A 23940-nucleotide genomic window follows, 5' to 3' on the forward strand; every position below is an offset into this window, starting at 1 on the left:
CCGTGTTCAGATAGTCAGCTAGTCTTACAGACAAGTTACTCCAAAAGTTTGGAGACACATGGAGGAAGCAAGATAGGACAGTAGCTAGAAAGTAGAGAGGGTTCTAGTAAAGGTTTTTTTTCCCCTCAAGGACTGGGAGAAAAATTGCATTTTTGAAGATGGAGGGGAAGATACCAGAGAAAAGTTGAATAGTTAGGTCAGTGTCAAGGAGTAGATAAGAGGGGATGGAGCCAAGTGGACAGTGGACAGAGGAGACAATCTAAATTAATAGGGCTGCAGAAGGTTAGTGAAGATTTACAAATAGAAGGAGTAGATGTGGTTGGAGTGGTATGGTGACACATGATCTTTTGTAGCTTGGTTTTATAATCAAGGAAATAAGCATGGAGGCCAGATTTCCCTTATTTGTGATGTGATACACAAGTACTCTTTTGCAGGTGTTTTGGGGGACTGTTGTGCCAAGGCCAGGGGTTAGCAGGATGAAGGGAGCAGATGGTGGTTGGGACAACTTTATCCAGAGATAGATTTTAATTAATCTTGACTGATCTAGATATGAGATTTTAGAAAGAGTGAAGGTTGGTGAAGCAAGGTAGTTAGAGAACAGGGTGTGGTGGATGTTTTTGGATATCTCTTTGCTATTGACCTAGTTTTAGAGGTGGCAAAAGAAGAACAAGATATAGAAAGGTTGAAGTTAAGATTGTGGTCAGGAAAAATGGAGCGTTGTCAAGGTGGGTGAAGTTGCAGAATTTGAAAAGGTCAAGATCCAGTGTGTGGAGCTGTTTATGTTTTCTTTTAGAGAAAAGGTGCTCATATGTTATAGAGCTGCCACTAAATGATGACCAGAATGTGGCAACTTTATTAACTTGCATATCAGTGGCTTTGGAATAAGATGGTTACTTGTTTACAGTTCAAAGTGGAGGAGTTAAAAGAAACAAAGGATTAAAACCAAACGAGATCATCATCAATATGTATTCTAAATCCTAAAATCTCAGTTGTCATTCTTAGTACCAACAAATCTGCTGTATAATAAATGAAGTTAAAAAAACTTCATATAAACATATCCAGCTAGTAGCCTAAATGTATACACAAGAACAATGATCTTACTAGATGTGTCAAGCTGTGGATTTTTTTCCCCCACCTGGTTCATAGTGGATAGTATTTAGAAAGACCTACACACCTAGTTTATGATAACATTTGCCATCAAGGCATAGGGTACAACTTGAATTAAGGCTCCTAGTTGGCTAAAAAAATTTACTTTGCAATATCCTTTTTAAAAGGATCTGCAGATTAGAAAATGTTCTTGCGATACTCTGGGTGAAAATAAAATCAGAATTTTAAGACACATCTGCTTTGACAAATGAGAATAAGGTTACAAGGAGAATGAGAAATTAGAAAATGCAAATCCAGGTAAACCTTTTAGTGTAAGTAACAAAGTTTTTATGCTAACCTGAAGTATAGATGAAATCTCCATGATACTCTCCTGCAACATATACATCAAAATATATTACCAAAATAGCAACATGTTTATTAACATTAATTTACCATTATGAGAAAAAAAAAAAAAAAATAGGATTTAGTGTCGTAATCTACAACACTGGTGTACGTGTGTATTCAAAAAAGGTGGCATTCACCATGCAAACTTTACATCCTCCACAAAGCTTTCTTTCCAAGAGTGATTAAATGCACACTCCAGTATCCTTTAAACCAGGGGTGCCCAACCTACGGCATCCGAGCTGCAGAATCCGGTCCTCTCCTCATCTCTGTTCATTGTCTTGCGGAAGACGGGGCGCCAGTACAATACCAGTGCCCCGTCCCCTGCAAGACAACTATCATTACAAAGATCATATGCATGGTTCACAGCTTTCTCCGCTGACAGCTAAAGGGGACGGGAAGGAAGGCAGTGAGGCTTCTGTAACACCGCCTTCCTCCACGCACCTTTCAGCTGTCAGAAGAGAAAGTCTTAAACTTAGGAAGGTGGGGGAAAAGGTGGTGTTACAGAAGCCTCACTGCCTTCCTCCCCTCCCTCCTTGCATCCTAAGTCCACGGGCTTTCCCCTCTGACAGCTGAAGGGGGCAGGGAGGAAAGCAGTTTTACAGAAGCCCGATTGCCTTCCTTCCCGCCCCTTCAGCTGTCAGCTGGAACTGTCAGAGAAAGCCGTGGACTTAGAACCCGATCCTGTGCATGAACAGGATCCGAGTTCTGTTTCCATATGGGGACATGTCAGTGAGGCACAGTACCATGTGTCTCATTTTTGTATTGCTTGTTGTCGTGCAGGGGACGGGGCACTGACACAAAAATACTGGTGGCCTATCCCCTGTAGGACCACAAGCATTATAAAGACTGCATTCTAAGTCCACGGCTTTCTCCGACAGCTTCGGCTGACAGCTGAAGGGGGCAGGGAGGAAGGCAGTGAGACTTCAGTAAAACCTCCTTCCTCCCCGCCCCCTTTAGCTGTCAAAGGAGAAATTCAAACATTCAAAAGCTGGTTTCTCAAAAACAACTGCAGACATCCTAATAAAATGAGCACCAAATGGTGTAAAAATTCTACATTTGTCATTTCTTTTATTTGGTGCATATATGTTACAGTAACCTGGCCTGCGAGTTTAATCTCAATGTCAAATGTGGTGTCACAATGAAAAAAAGGTTGGAGACCACTGGTTTAAACTGTTTATTGTGAAAAGCAGTTAGAGTATGCACCCTTGATTTAAGGCTACCACTTTTCTTTAGATGTTAAATGTTCATTTAGGTCTAGAGGGAAACAAAAAGGACTTTTACTTACCTTAAAATCCTCTTTGCACTGGTGGCTAGCAAACTGCACCTATATCAGATTCGTCATGTTGTGAGGGGACCCTCAGCATTCTTACCTATTAACTGACTTGTAGTTGGATGACATCAGACTAAAACCACAGGACAGTCGTAATAAAGATTAGATTGTGAGCCCCTTTGAGGGACAGTTTGTGAAATGACTATGAACTTTGTAAAGTGCTGCATAATATATGTCGGCACTAAAAATAATAATAATAAAAATAATAAAAATAAAAATAATAATAATAAAAATAATAATAGAGGCTGTGAGGGAACAGGTCATTAGAGGAGAAACCTAGAAAAACGGTGGAATACCTAAAAGTGCTTCACACCTCCCAGACCTAAATGAGCATTTAACCCTTGCAGCACAAAAGGCTGCTCCACTGCCAGCAAAGGATAACCCCTTCTACTACCAGATAGCATGCCAAAAGCATATGCATCTTTTCAGTCTTATCAGTTCTGCCAGAATGACTAAAAAAACATTTAAGGACTTCCAGAATCATTCAAAATTTAAAAGAGTGAATGGTTCTTTAAGTACTTTTACCCTTTAATGCCAACATTCCATTTATTACAAATTACCTTGTCAAATAAATACTATTTTCCTGCAAATAACAGCATTTAACTGCCCAGCCTTACAGGTCTTTGTAACCAAAATGTCCCCAGCAAGCCTTCCTCTGACTGAGCATGTGCGACAGGTTCCTTTAATTCCTATCTAGAAATTCTGCTGAGGTTAGAGGTTTAGGTCAGGAGTACAGCTTACTCCTAGGAATACAAAAGGGGCTATGGCTACCAATGGCTGGAAATCAGGAAGACCAAGCAGGTACATTTTAGTGAAAGGTTTAATGGCATTTTCAAGCATCGTTCAAAACATTCTATATATTAGCAATAGATTTGGAATATTTCCCATATTTATGTTAAGCACTAAGACATTTTTGTTTAAAGATATTACCATTGTCACTAGGCTCATCAATCTCCTCATCAGATGAATTCAGATTTGGTTTTCCAGGGCCAATAGGGTTGGGACTGCTCCTTGCAACCCAAAAACTTGTAGCAGGAACTATTGGTTGATTCTAGGGAAAAAACCCACACATATGATTTAGTGAAAGAAGAAACAATTACCAGTAGACCATCTGTTAGAGATACTTGGTATGTTCTGCTGACAGACCTCACCCTCTGGTTAAATATCTCCATTTAAATACTAAATTAGGTTTTTAAACAATGCGCCAACACTAATTGAAAAAGGTGCAGGATATTTTATTATCATTGAACAGGGAACTGGTATTTGTGTGCTGACCATTTGTGGTTCATGTAACAATCACTCATGGTAGAAGATAATATAAATATATATATAAATTTATTAGTAATAGTAAAATTAGAATTTAGGTTCTTCTGGTATCCATTACCCCCTGGGCATTTCATTTCTGTCCAGAGTTATAAAAATGTGGTACATTGTTTTTCATAAAAATTTATTTTACAGATTATATTATGAGTAGAATAAAGTTTAACACACAAAGTTACGTCAAATAAATTAAATAGATTTTAAAAAAATTATAAACTTTAATTATCTGACATGATTTTGTGTTTCAATTTTTTTTATATACTCATACTAATGTATTATACTGTAAAATCAATTTTCATGAAAGAATGTACTGATTTTAAAAATATAAACTCAATGTCTTGCATTCAATACAGTTAATTTGTATTGAATGCAATACAAAATAACTTGAAATTCCCGCCGCACCCCTAGCGAAGGCTGTATGCACCCAAGTCACCGGAACTCCTGGGGAAGAGGAGATTGAGGAAGAGGACACCAGAGGATGGCAGGACCCTGGAGGACGCCAGAGGACACCAATGGGACCAGGTGTTTTACTTTTTTAGACTACCCTGAGTGTGACTCCGGGTTACTGCTTTCAGCAGGTTTTTTTTACCCCCCGAGTCACACTCAGGCTTATTGCTGGGGAGGTATAAGTTTCAACATTGGATGTAATCCATCTAAACTTTTAGTTACCAACTTGTGTAACATACAGGCAAATTTGGGAAAGCAGTTTCATCTCCTTCCTCAATCTCATAATAGGTTATGGTGTCTTCCAAAGCTCTTTGTTCGTCATCTCTGTCTGAGGCAAAGCCAAACTGGCATTCTTTATTTACACATGGCATCTGCCTGCGGCTCCGTGTATAAGAACTGGAATAAAAAAAAATTAAAAACCTTACCAAAACAAATTTCTTCCGATTAAAAATGTTGTTGCACCCAAGCAAAACAGGGATTAGGGGTGCAGTTTCTTTGATGTGTGAAAAGTGCAGAATTTATTCATTTAATCTAAGAAATTTAATGGTGTTTGCTTACCGGGTTCGATAGGTATAATTATCAAAACTCTGGTAGCACCTCTTTCCTGGGCTGTGATAAAAGGGGATCTCTGGGCTCATTATAGAATGTCTGTTAATATATCGAGGTGAAGACCTTTAAAAATAAGAAATGTAAAATGCATATGTATACAAATAACATTTATTCTTGCACGTAACAAGACTAACAAAAACGTTAGTTTCCCATTTAAGAAATAAACAAACATACACACACTATGTAATGGGGCTCATCTATTTTGTTCTACATTTCCCACTATATCAAAAGGCAAGATGTACTGTAACACTCAAAACAATGTGATTTTGGGAAAAAAAATAAAAAATATATGCCTTAAGCTGTACCAGGGTTAACGTTTAATTGTAATAGCTAGGTTATAATAAAACAATTGCAGTCTCCAGCATTCTATAAGCTTAATAAAAAATTGAAAGATTTACCACAGAAACAAATTTGCAATATCAAAAAAACACAGTTTCATAGGACATAATATTAAAAGTTATTAGGACCTACTTTGATATGCCAAATCCTCGACCTTGACGACGTGGAGATTGGAGAGGTTGGAAATGTTCATAGGCTGTCGTATTTGCTGCAGCCTGTAAAATTAGGCGATCAGATAAAGAGGTTTTGCACTTTTGATATGGCTGCCGATTACCACAGCTACGTAAAATGTAATTTATACAGACCTCTTTTCCGTGTACTTTTTTAAATATTCTCTTCCGAGATTTCAGTTCAAGGTCTGAAAAACATAAGATTGGCAGAAGGAAGCTATCATTTTATGTATGAATTTAATTTCTTAGCAGCCACAAGTGGAAAAACAAAATAATCAAACAAGAATATATCTGAATATTTTCTCATTTACCTGGGTCATTGTGTATCTAAATAGCAGCAAGTCATATTCAGCTGGACTTGTTGAGACTTAATCTGTTCTAGAAGTGTACAAAATACCTCATCATTTATAAGCTCACAGCACAGAAACCTTTATCTGATAAAAGTGGAATGTGATATGGAAGATGTTGATTGTCCAAGACTAGGTGGTGCAAAATTTGTTAAACCACAGAGAAAAAAAAAAAACCCACACACCAATAAACAAAATTACTTTTTTAGAACTTCATCAGCTAAAAGGTAGGGGTGGTGTCGGGTGGGGTTTAACAGACATCAAGAATTACAGGAAGCTTACGCACACTAACTGGTTTTTTTAGACCCACCACCCACTGGAACATAAACGGGGGCTTAATAAAACTCTGGATTGAGCCAAGATGGTAACATGAATAACAGACACTGCTGTTATAAACCCCGGAGCTTCCCTTTTTCTTTTTACTAATATTATGGTTCATCCTGTGAGCACTGATGGCCCTACTAGATTGCCCTATAGACTTGCCTCTACTGTTGTAAGCAATCATTTACAGCTATTGCAACTATACTGTGTCCATAAGAGTCCGGATAACAAGATGCAGAGTCTGACGACAAAACAGACATCTCAGTAACACTTTTAAATGTTGTAGCTATCCAGAACCATCAAAGGACATTGAGTAATGAAGTGATCACATATGTGGCGTAAGGTCAAAAAAAATAAAAAAAATAAAAAAACTAAAAAAAAAAAAAAAAAACACACACACACACACACTTCTGGAAATGTATGGAGGCCATTAAATCGTTGGGTCTTCCACCTATAATGCAGTTAGCATCTCTACCCCAGGGTTTTGACAAGAGTTTACACCTTTAGACATGTAATTTAAAATTTAACACATATGCAGACTTCCAAAGGATAGGATTAGATTACTGGAAAAGGGTGGTTCAACAAATATACTGCCATGTCTTGGACAATCATCAGCCCTGGTAATTCACTGGCGATCGCAACTCTGAAAGCTGCAAAATGTCTACAACATTACAAGACCAAAGACCAAGTCGAGTTGAATGTGACCGCTACTAGATTTACAATTTAGAAAATCAAACACCATAAACAAATTTAATTTTAAAATTTCACTGCTAACATGCATAGTTGAATAGTCCTTGTTCAAGGAAGTCTCTAATACTAAAGTGAGCCTCTTCTGTATGCAAGCTGGCATACCCATCATATAAAAAAAGGCATGTATAAAAATAAAGCATGTAAAGAAAGAAAAGTTGTAAAAAAAATAAAAAAAATACACACACACATATATATATATATATATATATATATATATATATATATACACATACATACACACACAAAATAATTTATCTACATTGCTGTATACTATGTCTCTACCAAATGCTCTCATTTCAGATGGAGAAATGTAAACTTTTTGCCAATCTCAAAAGGTGAAGCCTTTGAAAAGACATGGGACTTTGTAAAAAATAAACTGCAGCACAAGTCAAGAAGATGGCATGATACCAGTATGTAAAATCATGCTTACAGCGTATGAATGAAAACACAATATTAAAGAACAAACCCAAGTCACTGTTGTAACCAGTTGGTATTTTCTGGTAGTTTGGATTTTTCCGATTAGTGGATGAATTCCAGGCAGGCACTGGAATCACTTGAGTCACAGGTTTTAAATAAGCAAGTGGAACAATGTGCCTGGAAAATAGTAAATAGCAGTCATAAAATGTTCGCCAGATATGGAATTGAACTTTATGCACAATAAAATGCAAGCAAGATGGCCTGTAACATTCAGTGAAATACAAAAATCATGTACAGGAAAGGTACCAAATATCATGTGATAATAGAGAAGTAGCAGTCGCCAAAAGTCTTAAGCAGAGTAGCTAAATCACTTTATTTGGTTACCAGTATATTATATCTGTAAAATAGAATAGTGTGTTGCTTCCTCCACTTATTTCTCATCCCACATCCCAATGTAAATTACCATGTATAAATCAACAAAAATGTTTTGTTCCATTAGGGACTTTTTAGGCATGTACTTAAACCTATTATTATATCTCTAATTGGTTATAAAACATCAATAATTTTATTGCAACAGTAACAATTAAAATACAATATGTATAACAAGTAGTAATAGCATAAGGTTTATTTATTAGCTGACGCATTTCACAGACATATTATTCACTTCTTCAGAACAAAAAAGGGTCTATAAATTTTTTTTTTTGATAGTACAATCTCAAGAAGTACAGGTACTAATAATAAATAACTTAGTACATGTATTTATTGAGAATGTACAAAGAGGAAAAAAAATATCCACTGAGAATTATTAACCTTGAGCAGTGTATACTACTTGTGAGTAGTAATACAGTTAGGATGATTAACCCATTGTTTTCCTGCTGCTGGTACTGCCCGATATAGAAGCGGGGATGCTGCTTCTATCATTTGCATGCAGAACTAGTTAAAATGTATTACTGTAGGCGCCTGATGTGTGAGAGGGGGGCGGGTAGGGGCAGAGATCTCACCTCCTGTTCCATAGGCACAAATGATGCCGAGACAATTCCTGGCATTACTTGCGTCTATTGGTGCGGGTGATGCTCAGAATTTTAGTAACAGCATCATTTGCAATATATAGTAGTACTATGCAACACATAGTAGCGGGCCAGATTCAAGTCATTTTCAGAATTATTTTTGGAAAAAAAAAAAAAAAAAAACCTGCGTCCCAGATTTGACACCACTGATCTAGGGCAAGAATGGCTTGTTGTCTGCAAGCTACATCGTTTTCCAACTCTCTTCCCTTGTGACAAGAATGTATTTTCAGCTCTTTGTGCTTCAGTATGTTTTCTTTGGGAGCAAAGCAGACAGACTCTCTTTCCTTTTTCAATGTGCATTATTAGGCCATCAGTAATCAATACATTGAGTTGTCCCTCCCAGAACACTTTTGGAAGGTACCAACATTTGCATACCAGGCAACACGCTGTTGATGAAGATACCTTGACTTAGTCTAGGCATTGTAATTCAACCCTTGGCCATTTTCCTGCTTCAAACACATTCCCCTTTATATTCCCCTTCCTGTTCTTTTGCTGCTTAATAATCAAGGTTCTAATATTTTGTGTAAATATCACAACAATGATGGCAGATAATCCACCACTGAACAAGCATCAAATGCTCACATGACAAAAGACATATACAAGCCTTTAGTTATGTGAGCAGTTGCTTTACCAAAGCACTACAAACACAAATGTTGCATTAAAATATTATCCTTGTTAAAAACATACCCAAGTGCACCGCAATAATTTAGATTGAAAAGTTAACTTCAACAATTCAATTCAAAAAGTGAAACTCTAAATATTTTAGATTCACTACATGCATTTTTATTCAAGCATTTATTTCTTTTCATTTTGCCCATTACAGGGGATACACAAATTCAGTATTTCAGAAAATGAGATTATGAAAAAAATTTATATAGTAGACTAATGATGTCTCATATCACTCGACTAACACAAAACTGCAGTGTCCTAAGTCTTTAAATAATCTCTCTGGTCTGTTTTAGTAGGCCACACAATCATGGGGAAAACTGCTGACTTGATAACTGTCCAGAAGACACCCTCCTCCACAAGGAGGGGGGAAGTAAGAAAAGGTCATTGCTAAAAAAGTTGGCAGTTCATAAGTGTTGTATCCAAGCATATTAATGAAAAGATGAGTGGAAGGAAATGAAATATGGCAGAAAAAGGTGCACAAGAACCAGGCATACCTGCAGCCCTGAGAGGATTGTGAAGTACAGGGCAATCAAGAATTTGGGGGAGATTCACAAGGAGAGGACTGTAGCAGGAGTCAGTGGTTCAAGAGCCACCACACTGACCTTTTCTGAGGCATGGGCTACAGCTGTCCCAATGCTTGGGTCAAGCCAATCCTGAACCAGACACAAAATCAGAGGCGTCTTACCTGGACTAAGGAGAAAATGGACTGGACTGTTGCTCAGTCATTCAAGGTTTTCTTTTCACATGAAATAAGTTTTGCATTTCATTTGGAATTCAAGGTTCCAGAGTCTGAAGGTCTGGACAGGCACAGAATCCTAGTTGATTGAGGTCCAGTGTGAAGCTTCCAGTTAGTGATGATTTAGGGAGACATGTCATCTGCTGGTGTTAGTCCACTGTGTTTTAAGTCCAAAGTCAGCACAGCCGTCATCAAAAGATTTTAGAGAAAGTCATGCTTTCCTCTGCTGAAAAGCTTTATGAAGATGCCGATTTAATTTTCTAGCCCACACTGCTAGAAGTACCAATACCTGGTTTAATGACCATGGCATCACTGCTTGATTGGTTAGCAAACTCACCTGACCTAAACCCCACAGAGAATATATGTATATTGTCAAGAGGAAGATGAGACACCAGACAAGCTGAAGGCTGCCATCAAAGCCTTCTGCTGATTGCCTTTATGCCACACCGCATCGATGCAGTAATTCATGCAAAAAGAGCACTGACCATGTACATGAAAAAGAGCACTGACCATGTACATGAAAACACTTTTCAGTAGGACATTTCTGTAATAAATAAATATATAAATAATTTTAATTGGTCTTCTGTAATATTCTAATTTTCTGAAATAATGAATTTTGGGTTTTCATTACCTGTAGGCCATATTCAACCTACAGGCATCAAATGAAAAGAAAAAAAAAACAAATGAACTATATCAATGTGTGTAATAAATCTATATATGTACCTGTATTTTGGGGGGTAAATATATGTGGCTGTGCAAATTAAGCTGGGAAAAAAAGGCAAATACAACTGTAATTGACATTTTCAATTAAAATAAAAACTATGTATCTATATCTGCTGACAAAATAAATATCTATATGTTCTGAATGAAATTATGTAAAATGCATTGGGGAACACTACAAATCTTAAAGGCATAATGTAAGGAACCAAGATGTTACGGGGGAAAAAAATGCTCTGGGATTTCAGAAAGTAGTTAAGTATTATTCTACCCCAAAGGCAAGGTGGTTGTCTGTGTGTATGGTTTAAAAAACGTAGACACTGGGAAGCCACAAGGAAAATAGATCAAGAGAAGATGCAAGTTTGACACAGTAAACATACACAAAATACAGAACAGAATATGATAACTTACTTCTCTGCAAGCTCTTCAATAAACACAGTTACAGAGTTGCTGTCATGTCCAACTTCTTGGATATGGGCATTATAGAATCGTCCACCAGGCTCTAAACGTACCTTTACAAGAAATAATTGCAAATACTAAAATAAAGTGAAATTTTAAATAAAAGCTGAATAATAGATTTCAACTTAATCTTGCACAGACTCCTCCCTTGTACTAAACTCTATACTTTGGGATCAGTGGACACTATGGGGTCAATATATGAAGTAGTGAATCAGACATTCATGGAATCATTCTATGATGGGGAAATCTTCCAGGTTCATGGGTTTCAATGGCAGTAACCAATTCACCACCAGGGAATGTCAAGATTTATTGCTTTATAAATCCATATGACTGTCTTGCTGGCCTGACTGTCCCTAGCTTGCCCGTTCTATTCATTCACTGAATTTTAGCTCTTTCAATAACAAATGTGAAGGAATTACATAGGACAGTTACTAGGCAGGTCTATCCTACCTGTAAATCTGCCTGCATTGCAAAAAACTTAGTGAGGACACTGAACTATGTAGTGACAGGCAGGGCTTTCTTCAAAAAAACAGAGCCTAGAAACTATTGTACTGTGCATGTGCAACTTCTAGCCTTCTAAAAGGATTTGCAAGATCAATTGATTGTTCAGGTTAAAGGACCAGGTCCTGTATGCAAAGAACAAAGGATACTGCACAAAAACACTGTCTGGTGATCAGATCGAATCTATGACAGTATTGGCTATACCTTTATATAAAAGTACAATTACATTAAAGTGGTAAACATTTAGCATCATACACTAACCTGACATTTGTCCCCCAAACAATATTGTCTTCCTGCAAAGACCATGTATTCAGTTTTCTGCAGTTCTGCAGAAAAAAATTCTTGTTGAAGTAATGTTACAAAATCCATTTATTAGAAGTAAAAAATATCAGGTGAAAAAGCAGAACCCAAAAGACAAGTGGAACGTTTCCTTTATTACACAGAGAACGGCATTGGGAAACAGTTTAAAAACCCAGTACGTTTATAGGACTACAATTAAGGTAGTCACACGCTTACCTTTTCGACTGTCTAGCCAGACATCGAATTCTACATTCCTATAGATTTCTGGGTCAAGTGCTTTTAACACTTTATATGGAAAGGGCATCTTGTTAGGATTTTCTGTTGTCTACAAAAAAGTAAACAAGTTTAGATTTTCTGGCACAGCTAACAAGAAGATGAGTGAATAGGTTTGTCCAAAAGAAAACAGCTGAACAGAAAAAATATAAACTGATGAAATTGCCATACCTTTGTTTCTTCTGCAGTGCTTTTAAATTTCTCATCAGTATAAGTGTCACTATCTTTCTTCTCCCACTCGTCTGACCTGCAAGATGCTTATATAAATAGTTGTTTTCCCATAATTTCATGCTACCCTACATGCTCCACCTTCAATGACTTGTTCCATAAAGCAATCCAGGATATGATCAAAGGGATAGACATCTCCAAGACCAACAGCCACCATAGAAACAAATATTGAAGTACTGCTTGCAACAGCACTGGACATAAACAATCACTTTACCATAGTAATGTGGCAATAGCGTCACCGCAATGGAAAGTTTGTAATGTACCTGGAGAGAAAAAATCCCTTACAAACTATATGTGCATATTGTATTGTGAATCTAACCCAAATGCCTGGTCAACCCCATTTTGTTTCTTTTAAAAGGCAATGTAAAGTAGGCCGCTCTGAAGACCAGCATTTTTCAACTTCAATGCAACGGACCATTATTTGACAACAGGTCTGTTACCTCTGGATAAATCTTTCCCTCAGGTGTGTGTTCCTGGCCACCTAATTGAAGGTGGAACTAAAATCATCTCTTGCAATGTGTTAGGAGTGCCCATGATATTAAATAGTCATGGTGTGCCAAACAAGTATTCCAAGACCATATTGAACACACAGATTAAAGGATTTAATCTTAAATAGTAACAGAAGAAATACCGGATATCAGTCAAAGCCTTATGCTCTGTTGCACAATCATAATTTGCATCTTCACTGCCTGTAGAGGCGCTGTTACGATTCTTTTTAGTGCCACTTCGAAAAAGCTCAACAGCTGCGATCAGCTCTCGCTCTTCCACCTCAAACACATCTCTGTATAGGCACTCATACAGAACAGCTAGGAGATAAAGTAAAGGTTAAGCAACACCTCACAATTTTACAAAGTAAAAAGCAATTCTATACAACGCATACATACCTTGGCAAATTGCAGCAGTTGTTTGAAAGTTTTTTGTAAACACTGTGTCATAGTGACCATTGGTGGAACAACACAACATTATCTGCAATACAAATAGGGAAAAAAAAAAAAAGAGGTCAGGACAAAGTAAGAGATTTTTTACTGATAAGAACATTTTTTTTTTTTTTTTTTTTTTTTTTTTTTACATAAATCATATTGATCTATTTTTGGATGTCAAGTGAATTTACATTGGCAGAATAGACACACTAAAAACAAGTTGCTGGCAAAACAAGTTCAAAACTATATAAACTAGTTTGTCACAGGATGGGTAATTTGAGATGTGTGAAGCATTTTACAACTCTATTAGATCCAAAATAGATTACTGCAAAGAAAAAAGCAGGCCAAGCTTGGACCAAAAAGTAGCAACACTTCTCTTGCAGCAATTCTATTCTTCCACCAAATGTCTTCATTTAGGCTGCTTGACATTCACCACCATTTAACCCACTTTCTCCAAGCCTAGGGTGTCATAAGACCCTTACAGAAATAGTTTGCTAGGCTCAATACATCAGTTAGGACCCTGAAACTCCATTAGAACAAAGAAAACTAATGTAAAGGATTCTATTTCAGACCCTGTTCACACAGTTGAGCTTCTTTACAGGACACACAAAAGTTGTTTTAGGGCAACTGATTCATGCAAGTGACCTGCTTAATATGTCATTTTAATTTTGTATTTTTAAAGCCATGTCTTTGTACTCCTGGCAAGAAAGGAAACCTAAACTGGGCCCCCCTTCCAAGCTACCGCTGCTATTTTTTCCATACCACCTAGCTGGAAAAATATTTGGGGAAAACACTACATTTTTTCCCCCCCAATATCCTGATTGACTCGCTGCCGTTCCTGACGTCTTAACAAATTAGGTCAAGTTACACGCATGTCTTGAAAACACTAGTTTTATTTTTGGGAGATAATTGTATTCCTAGTCTCAGGGCATTTGTTTTCACATGGATAATGAGAAAAAAATCCATCACTCAGCGGTAAAGTTATTCATACATGAAAAACAATTTTAAACAAAAAGAAAAAAAAAAATTTTGCATCATGATACTCTGATCAGATTTAAAGATAAATATAAATGTAATACCACTCAAATATCGAACAAGTATATAGCACTTTAGAATTATAAAGGTAACAGAACATCACATAGTGTATGTCTAGCATTGGTTGGAGAAAATCAAATCCACACACAAAGTTGTAGATTTACATATATGCATATATTGTCAGGAATTAGCCAATTGTCACGCTTCCTTTTAAACCTTAAACCCCGGTATTGCATCTTGGCAAGGAAACTATCTGCATAGATATATATTTTTGGATCTGCAAGGTTCCCCTGGGTCTCGGCACTAACATACGTAGAACATTTTACATAATGTAAATGACATACCTTTCCATCACAGTTAAGGTCAGTTGCATTTGTAGGTGGTTTTCCTGGACTTTTATACAAAATAAAGTTTTGACTAGGAGCAAAAAAATAAATAAATTTTGGATTTACTTAAAATTATATCCAACAATTTTTCAAAAAGACTAAATTTTATAAAAGTAAAACCTATACCCTACACATTTATTTTAAGCATTTCATTAATAAGCCGTTAACTGTAGTTTGACTTGTGCAAAAAAATTAAAGTGCTGCTATTGGCTCACATTTTTTTCTTTTACAGCCAACCTATTAAATAGCTTCCCAAAAAGCCCACTTGAAATTTACATTTTCCCACAATTCCACCATTTTCTTTTTCCTCCTGAAAACATCATGAATGGGGTAATCAGAGAGCATGTTCCCTAAATACTAAATAGACATTCAGTTATAACAAGTAGATCACCAATGCAATTACATGCATCTATGTGGTAAATAAAGATGACCTTTACTTTTCAATGTAGGCAAGATTGCATGGTGCCCGATTATTACTTCCCTATCCCGATTTTGTTGCAGGCTTTGCCAACTTCTTCCTTCTTTGGCCAAACTGGGATAAAAGTATTGCAAGTCCAAGCAACCCCAGAGGAAGCCAGGGTGTGTCGGCAGGGGTCATCAATCATCTATCTCTTTCTGCAATAAAACCCTGCTCAATCATACATTTGTAAAGTGGAACTATAAACCGTACAGACAGTGCCATTATGGCAGAGCAATCTGGTTGGTGCCCCAGTCAGGTCACCAAAACCACCATTAGAGGATGATGTTTTAAATCCATAGTATTTAAATCCATAACCTAAATTAACCCTGCTGTTATTTTATTTTGCCGTATTTAGGTTTTTGTGAATAAACAGTACATAGGAGAGACTATTACTCTCAGCTACAGCAACAGGACCACAAAAATGACCCTGTCCACAACCTCAGGGTTTCCTACAGAACCAGGTACAAGTACAGCACATTTTAAGTTTCGAAATCCTAAACTGCAGTTACCAAAAATACATTAAGGTTTTGCTGGCGTGATAGATTGCTAGGAAATGGCTGCTATTTTTTGCTCTGAGAGGTTTATTTTGTGACCCAAATGGGGATATCTTAAACTATTTCCCTGTGACACAAAGACATGTCCCCAGATTAAGAAATCACACATTGCAAGAAGAAAGAAATCCCCCTAAAAATAAAGGTTTTTCCCCAGTCAGGGAGATTTTCTATTCCGAAAAAAAGACTAAAGGCAAATTTTCAATATCTAAAACACACAGGTAATAAAAATTTTACCTTTTAGATCTATATTAAATAAAAGGTTTTTGGTTTTGGAAATTGATGTTACACAAGGCTCACATCAAGGGGAAGGAGATGCTTTTAGTTTCTCAATATGGTTGACATACATTGTGATCCAAACATCCTTAGTGCATAAATAGGTATGGCAATATTAAAGGGCTTTGTAGCCACTGAACAAAAAAGTGAAGCAGATCATGTTAATCCAGAGGCAAGTTAGAAAGAAATTTCTACCAGATTGCAATTAGATGAAGGCCACACAAAACAAGAAAACCTGTTCATGGTAGGATTAAATGCCAAATGGGAAGGATTAAAATTGGCAGAACACTATCATTGTATGGACAGTGTAAATGTTCTTCATTTCCGTTTGCTTACTTACTTGAAGATCAGTGAAAGAGCATTTATTTCAAGTTGACCAGCGCTCTCCTAAAAGATCAAAATATCAATGAAATAAACAAACACACAAAAACAGTAACTGACTTCAAAATGTGTAAATAAAGAAACAAAACATTTACAGGACTGCCCAATAGTCCAAGCCCCAATACCGGTAGTAATTAGGCTTGCTCTTAGCAAAGACTATGCAGAAAACATCCATCAACTCATACAATCAAGTTTTTCTGGGTCAATGTCCCCCAATAATCGTTATCATGCTTTACCTTAGGGTCTTCTAACCGCTCAAGGTATTTTTCAAAAGGCCCTTCCACGTACTAGGAACAAGAATATTATGATGAAATAACTCAAAATATACCAGTCCCACTACTTTCCAGTGCAGCACACCAACACATACACAAATATAAGAATGATACCCTATATGACAGATTGTAATAAATTTCCCTAGAAAAATATAAAAATGTAAAATCACAAACTCACAGATTCAAATAGCTTTTCATTCTTCCTCATAAAGCTAACACATATTTTACGAATCTCATTGTGGTGAATCTGACAGTAGAAGAGCTGAAAATAAACAAATAAAAACACATAAAAAATATAAACCGATAAAAAACAGAAATATGGTATTTTTCAGACCATAAGACACACTCAGGTTTTAAAGAAAGGAAAAAAAGAAAAAAAAATTCTGAACCAAATTGTATAAAAAAATATTTAATAAAATATAGCAGAATAATATTTAACGAAAGAGACTGCACATTGCACTACAAGACTATAGTGACAGGAAAGCTACAAGCTCACCTGTCATAGGAGAATGAGACAAAAAAAAAAAAAAACTTTTAACCAGCACTGCTCACCTCACACAGCCCTCCTCCTGTCTTCTCTACCCTCCTCCCCACTGTTACATGGAACCTTCTCACACAGAAACACATTCCCAGCATCTCTATAGAGGTGAGCTCCTGATAAACACAGGGAGGGGGAAGGCAGGGCTCTGCGATCCATAGGATAAGTTAGGGGTGGACGGCTTTACGTTTTTTGTTATCCTGGCGGGGGAGGCTGCAGGACGGAGGGGGCCATGCTGCAGGGGGAATTGCCAGGCAGAATGGAACTGCAGCCGTCTGCTGGGGCCCTCCTTGGAAGCGCAGGCGGGTATTCGGACCATAAGACGCACCCTCCCCCCTACTTTTGAGGGAAAAAAGTGTGACTTATGGTCCGAAAAATACGGTACATTTCACATTACAACTTTGACTGTAAAAACAAGGGGAGTTTTGGGAAATTTGCAGAACAGAATAAAGTTAAGGCTTACCTTAAACTGCAACCACCCCCATAATGCTGTCACTTTTTTGCACATTTCTAAAGACAGCACATTTTCTGCCCAACAATGAAGCATTGAAAAAGGAGAAGGTGGGTCACAGCTCAAGCCAGGTTCCTGGGATTTTAGAGCCACTACCATTGTCTATTAATTGTCTCTGAAAGTGTACTTGTGCCATCATCTGTGGGAGGGCCAAAGACAGAAATACATGAAAATTACTACATTGGGCAGCACTTTGCACTTTGGCAGCACTAAGTCCCAGGTTCGAATCTCAGCCTGCATAGTATCTGCATGGAGTTTGCAGGTTCCCCCAGTGTATTCCAGTTTCCTCCCACATCCCAAAAATACACAATTAGATTAATTGGCTTCTCCCCAAAATTGATCCTAGACTGTATAAAAACATATGACTGTTAGGGACATTAGATTGTGAACCCCTTTAAGTGACAGTGACACCCACTATTGACTTTGTAAAGCACTGCATAATATGTTGGTTCCATATAAATATTGTGTAACAACAATATTTTTTAATTCAGTCATTTTTATTGGTCTTTGTAAAAAAATTTAAAAAAATCACAAGGATACAAACACTATATTGACCAAAAGTTACATTGAATATTTGGGGTAGTTAAAGTCCATACTGGAAGAAAAGAACATGCAGAGCGCCACAGAAGTTACCATACCCAGTAAATTACTTATGAGTGTCCATTATACAGCAACCACCTAACTGAAGGTTTTGACAAATTCATCTGTCAACCAGGAGTTTTACACAACAAATGTAAGAACGTTCTCTACCCATCAGTTTCAACAAAAAAAAACTTATTATTCTGGTGTAAACCTGGTTACTTGAGGTTGGCCATAAAGTTAGGGTGCACAGTATTGTTTGTTACCCCCCATCTCCTAGAGTGTAATCTCTTTTGGGCAGAGACCTCTCCTCCTGCTTGATTATTTGGATTAGTTGGCATTTGCAAAGCCTATTTATTGTACAGAGCTAGCACTTCATAAACACTGTAGAAAAAAATAATAAATACTTTCTAAAGCTGAAAAGCACAACATGCAATCTAGCAATACCATCTATACAAAAACATTAGTGGACAGATGGAATTCGGTTTCTTTACATTTGGGAAGTCAAACATTTGCCAAAACATTACAGTGAAACTATATAAATGCAGCTTTTACAGGATATTAAAAATTGCTTAGAAACTCCTCGACCTTAAATCTGAGCATGGAACAAGTGACTATTCTGGTCACAGAACCTCACTGGAAAAATTTATATTCCTTCAAACATAACTGCAATTTGACAAGGAACTGGTCAGCTCTGTGTATGTGGCAATGGGCCTGACAATTTTTTACGCCTTTAGTTTTTCCAATTAGATGTATAGTCTAATTTTTTCTTTTTTGTTTTAATATCCGTGTCCTCTGGGGTAATTTCCCTTCTGTCCCAGAGATGAAGTACAAAATCAAGGGAAATTAAGATTCCTATTGTCAGAGGGACATTTCCTCTTACTCTGGTGACCCTTTGGATTTTTCTTTCCTTTCTGTCCCAGGGTAGCAGAACAAATAGAGAGGTAAATTCCTCCCAAAAAAGGGGGTACAAAATGCAAAAAAAACTTGTCCATGTGTCTAATTGTTCCCTAGTTTATTGACCAGTCCCAGTTTGCAAATGTTAAGAGGCAATGGCTAAAAATCTTGTGCTTATAGATAACACTCAAAAAGTGCATAGAACAAGATTGATAATGTGCATTAGGAATGAAAAGCTGCTTTTTATAATGCACTTCTTAGGTCATACACAAGACAAATGAAGGAATAGTGTACAGTATGTGAATGCATATATGGAAGTTGTACTTTCAATACATTCCAATAAAATGCACCCATAGCAGTGTGAAGGGGTCCTGTGAATCCCCAGCATTGTGTAATGTAGGTGTATGATAGTTGTGTCCCTTTGGTTTTCACACAGGCTCCTCAGGTAGGTGTATGACAATTGCCCCGGCCATACACGTGTATACCCCCAGGCCCGTGCTCCCAGCTTCCCTCACCTGCTCGGACACAGCTCTGAACAGACAGGACGCGTCCTTGGCGGTCAGTTTTCTGTACAGCCCTTGGCTCCCCAGGTATTCGTCCATTGTGACTTCATTGAGAGACTTCTGCCCGAAATATTTCTTCCAGCCTTTATGCATGGCTGCGAGTGCACCGGTACCCTAAGCGTTGGGCACCTCAGGACACAGTCATAAGTGTGGGAGCGGCCCCCTCGGCGCTCCTTAAATACCCCGACCCTCCTCCCAGTCAACCTGACCCGGGGGCAGATATACTGCTACAGCTCCTCCGACACCATAACCTCACCGCTGCCCGCACAACATTCTTCCACCATCCAACACAAAGCCAGCTGATTTATAGCAGACGGGGGGGGGGGGGTATTAGGTAATTAACCCTTTAAGCTATGAACTCCCAAAATGAATTTAACTAAACCCAATGGAGGCTGTATAACTTTAAACCTGACCCTTTACTTGTTTTTATTTTATTCCAGTAGGTACACTTGGAGTGACAGGACTTCCCTCACATTGAAATGAGTTCCTTTAGTTTCTGCAGAATAGGAACAGCAAATCTCCCAAATGAGAAATCAAAGTACCCAACTATCTCTTACAAAAATTTGGGCTTTATATACACTCAAAACCCTAAAAAAAAAATACCTGTATATACCGGAGTAGTGAAATGTAAGTTGGCTTGTGCACTGCTCCGCTATGAAAACAATATATTTGTGTTTTTAGGTATAATAATAAAGGTCTGGGCATAGGTCTGTCATAACGTTCATTGTATCTTATAGATAGATGATGTAAAATGGTATCTGGGCCCAATTTCTTTATTATAAGGGTCTGGATAGATATACAAGGAGTTTTATTATAGCATGGATTTATTTGACTTTTATATGAATATTGGTTGTCATGTAATGTTTGCTATAAGCATACAATGTGCACTACATTTCTAGGAAAATATCAGGATGGGGCAGGGGTGAATCTTCATGTGAACACAGGTGGGGAATAAAGACATGGTTGTATTAATGGCACCACCTGTGATCACTCTGTAGGTAAGTCTAATCTGGTTTCATGTCAGATTTATTCATCATTATTCAACCATTTAGATTCTCTTTGTCTCTGACTAGAAAGCTTTCATAACCTTTTATATGAATTTTTAAATTTGATACTAAATACTCTGTTTACTTAGAAATGGTCAATATATAAATATATATAAAAAAACCACAGAAGCTGCCAGGTGCGACAACACAAAATCAGTTTGGATGTTTGTTTTTTTAGCACTGCAGCAGCAGTTCACCACTGTTAAGCTGTACCACAACTATAACCACTCCAAAGCTGTGGTCTAAAAAAAAAAAAAAAAAATCAATTGGTGCAGAACCACTTTTTTTCAAAGGTTTCATGGAGCAACTGTGAGTGATCTTCCTTTGAACTGCTTCTATTGACTTGAGCAGGCTTTCTAAACCCATTAGCGAAGCGGTTCAAAGTGTTCTGAAGGACAGCAGATGACCCATGATCCTTTTTAACATGTGCAATAGAACCTAAACTGTTCAGCATATAGTATTGAATGCAGATCCATATGTCCTGCTCCAAAGCTGTTAACTGCTTGATTGTGAGCAACACGTCTGAGCTTAGCCTTAGGTTGCCATTCTTTCTTTACTGTCATACTGACTCTCCCTGTTTTCCTGCAGCATTTCCTAATTTCTTAATTTATGTCATATGCCATCCACTGCTTTCTCCATGTGGCATTCAATAGGTATATTTTTATATACACACAGTTAAATATTCATTGATATCCAGTGTTTTAAAAGTCAATCATGAATGCATTATTGGGGAATCTGTAGTTCTCTCAAAATGCCTTTGCATTGATCATACTGAATATGTTATAGGGGTAAGCAGAAACAGGTAAGTAGGGCTGGTATGAGCTTAGGTAGCTTAATGTTTTTGAGTTTTGCATATACTTTAAAATAATTAAAAACACTTTTCTGGATTTGGGAGATTTTGCTTCACTTCTGTGCAAAGACAGTGGTAATTGAAAGGAAATTGACTTCTGGGGGAGGACTCACCGTGTGCAGACACAATCTCACAGAGCTCCGTGCGGCTCCGTTATACACCTGCTATAGCTACACTTCTGTAGCCAGTAATGCTCCAGTTGCTGGGTGGACGCACTCGGATCCTGGAGACCGCTGCCAGGCTTCACAGCTCTTTGAAGAACCCAGTCTGACCGAGAGGAGAGGCTCATACACGCGGTGCTGGTGGGAAGCCATCTTGGACACGTGGCACCCAGTTCTTCTTACCATTCCTGCCTTGGGGACACAGATAGGAGTTGCAGATCATCACCACCTAGATGAAAAGTATGTAGAGAGTGGAGCTCACTATTGGGAGTGCTCTTTTTCTCTGATTGCCGGGTGGAAGATCTAAATATCTTGTTTGGGCCCTGTTTTTGACTGATTGTCTGGCTACTGTGTCTTTTATAAAAGTACTACATAGACAGCTTAGCAGCAGGAGTTCCCCGGGACTGTTTGATAATCTTTGGAGGATTTTGTAATTTTTGTTAGCTGGCCCACAGTTGGTTCACTAATCTTGGAAGTATCTAACTTCCGGAGGAATGAGATGGCCATCTTGTTTTTATATGGCCCCCTACATTGGTGTATTTTGATCCACTTCCATCCTATCTAGAAGAAGTGACAAGTATATATATCAGAGCATACTTCTCCTTGAAAAGGTGTTCTATATTTTTGCTCAGTATATTTCAGCCTTGGATGCATCCCTTTCTGGTATAAAACCTTTATTATACATTCCAAGTGCTTGACCCCCTGGAATCCAGTTTCCACACATCGCAATCATATTTCTTTGGAACTTTCAACAGATAAAATACAATGAGAAGTTCAAGCTTTTACTAGCTTTCCATTTTTTTTTTCTTCAGTACAGCTCAGCTCTCTGGCTAGCATGACAATGCTTTGAGGGGAACCTCGTACAACCCTGACTAGGATTAGTGGCAACTCCTCACTCTTCCAATTTAACCTATAAGAAACAAAAATATTATCATCTGAAAAATTTTGGCCTGCAATTCTCAACCTGGTACTTTTAAAAGCAGATTCACATTCTGTGCCATCACATTCAACAGCCATAATGATGAAAACGTATGAGAGAATGCTCCCTCTCACTTTGAGCTCCTAGCATTGTATTCTATATGTAAGGGGGGGGGGGGGGTATTTTATTGCATCTACTGATCTGATATCAGGAACGTCTTGTCACATAACCATGGGCAAAGGTGAACCCAAACCACCAATTCTCCAACAAAAAGGATCTAGGCACCTTCTTTTCGTGCTCATGGACACCTGGTAAACTTGGGGAAGGGTCTAGCAATAGCCAATTCATTCTTCAGGGACCCCTTTCTGAAATGGACCTTGCAGAGAACTCTCAAGAAAGTGCAGCCTTTCACAAAACTTCTCCTTTCTCCTACCCTTGAAGAATCAGGGCAGTTCATCCCTCTTAAAGCCCTGGGAGACTATGGATAACTAGGATAACTAGGACAGAGATGAGCATATACAATTTTTACCTACAAGGCGACTTTGAGTCTTATATTCAAGATTCATTCAGATCCGAGCTAAACAATTTACGATCTGCCCTAGGTTCCAGAATTGAGTAAGTGGAGCAGGTCACTGAGGATCTGCGCTCCCATGTTCAGCGTCACACCCAGACTTTAAATGATCACTCTGCTCTTGTTCAACAATTGTTCTATCTACAAGATGACCTCGAAAACCACAGTCGTAGAAATAATATCAGAATCAGGGGTTAGCCAGAATCCATTGAGGCAAAAGATGTCCATGATGTCGCTACCACCATCTTCAACGGCCTTCTACAAAAAGCAGAAGGCAATTATATAGAGATTGAAAGAATACACAGGACCCTGTGCCCTAAAAACCAGTATCCAGCCAGACCCCGGAATGTTCTGTGCAGAGTACATTCATATCATCTAAAGGAAACTATAATGATGGAGGCCAGGAGTCCAGAGGAGTTCACTTTTAATTGGAAGCCAATTCAATTTCTCACCGACTTATACCGGCAAACTTTAAATCTTAGAAGGGCACTGAAACCTCTGTTGGACCTGCTACATGACAACAATATTCGCTA

At 37.8% G+C, this 23940-nt stretch overlaps 1 protein-coding gene across 1 annotated transcript in view; it reads right to left on the bottom strand.

Annotated features, from left to right (window-relative positions):
* Positions 1-23940, bottom strand: part of ALG13 (ALG13 UDP-N-acetylglucosaminyltransferase subunit) — a 58006-nt gene that overhangs the window by 17086 nt on the left and 16980 nt on the right. Inside the window, exons 5-23 of the mRNA XM_072431520.1 lie at positions 23561-23665; positions 19813-19974; positions 16951-17034; positions 16737-16787; positions 16460-16506; positions 14791-14863; positions 13376-13457; positions 13123-13297; positions 12435-12510; positions 12207-12315; positions 11952-12016; positions 11142-11242; positions 7591-7718; positions 5842-5894; positions 5669-5751; positions 5147-5260; positions 4828-4984; positions 3752-3872; positions 1445-1477 (exon numbers count right to left, since the gene is read on the bottom strand). Coding sequence (XP_072287621.1) covers positions 1445-1477; positions 3752-3872; positions 4828-4984; positions 5147-5260; positions 5669-5751; positions 5842-5894; positions 7591-7718; positions 11142-11242; positions 11952-12016; positions 12207-12315; positions 12435-12510; positions 13123-13297; positions 13376-13457; positions 14791-14863; positions 16460-16506; positions 16737-16787; positions 16951-17034; positions 19813-19974; positions 23561-23665 — 1819 coding nt within the window. The remainder of the gene's footprint in view (positions 1-1444; positions 1478-3751; positions 3873-4827; positions 4985-5146; positions 5261-5668; positions 5752-5841; positions 5895-7590; positions 7719-11141; positions 11243-11951; positions 12017-12206; positions 12316-12434; positions 12511-13122; positions 13298-13375; positions 13458-14790; positions 14864-16459; positions 16507-16736; positions 16788-16950; positions 17035-19812; positions 19975-23560; positions 23666-23940) is intronic.

Source organism: Pyxicephalus adspersus, chromosome Z, assembly GCF_032062135.1.
Source record: "Pyxicephalus adspersus chromosome Z, UCB_Pads_2.0, whole genome shotgun sequence".
Classification (NCBI taxonomy): Eukaryota; Metazoa; Chordata; class Amphibia; order Anura; family Pyxicephalidae; genus Pyxicephalus; species Pyxicephalus adspersus.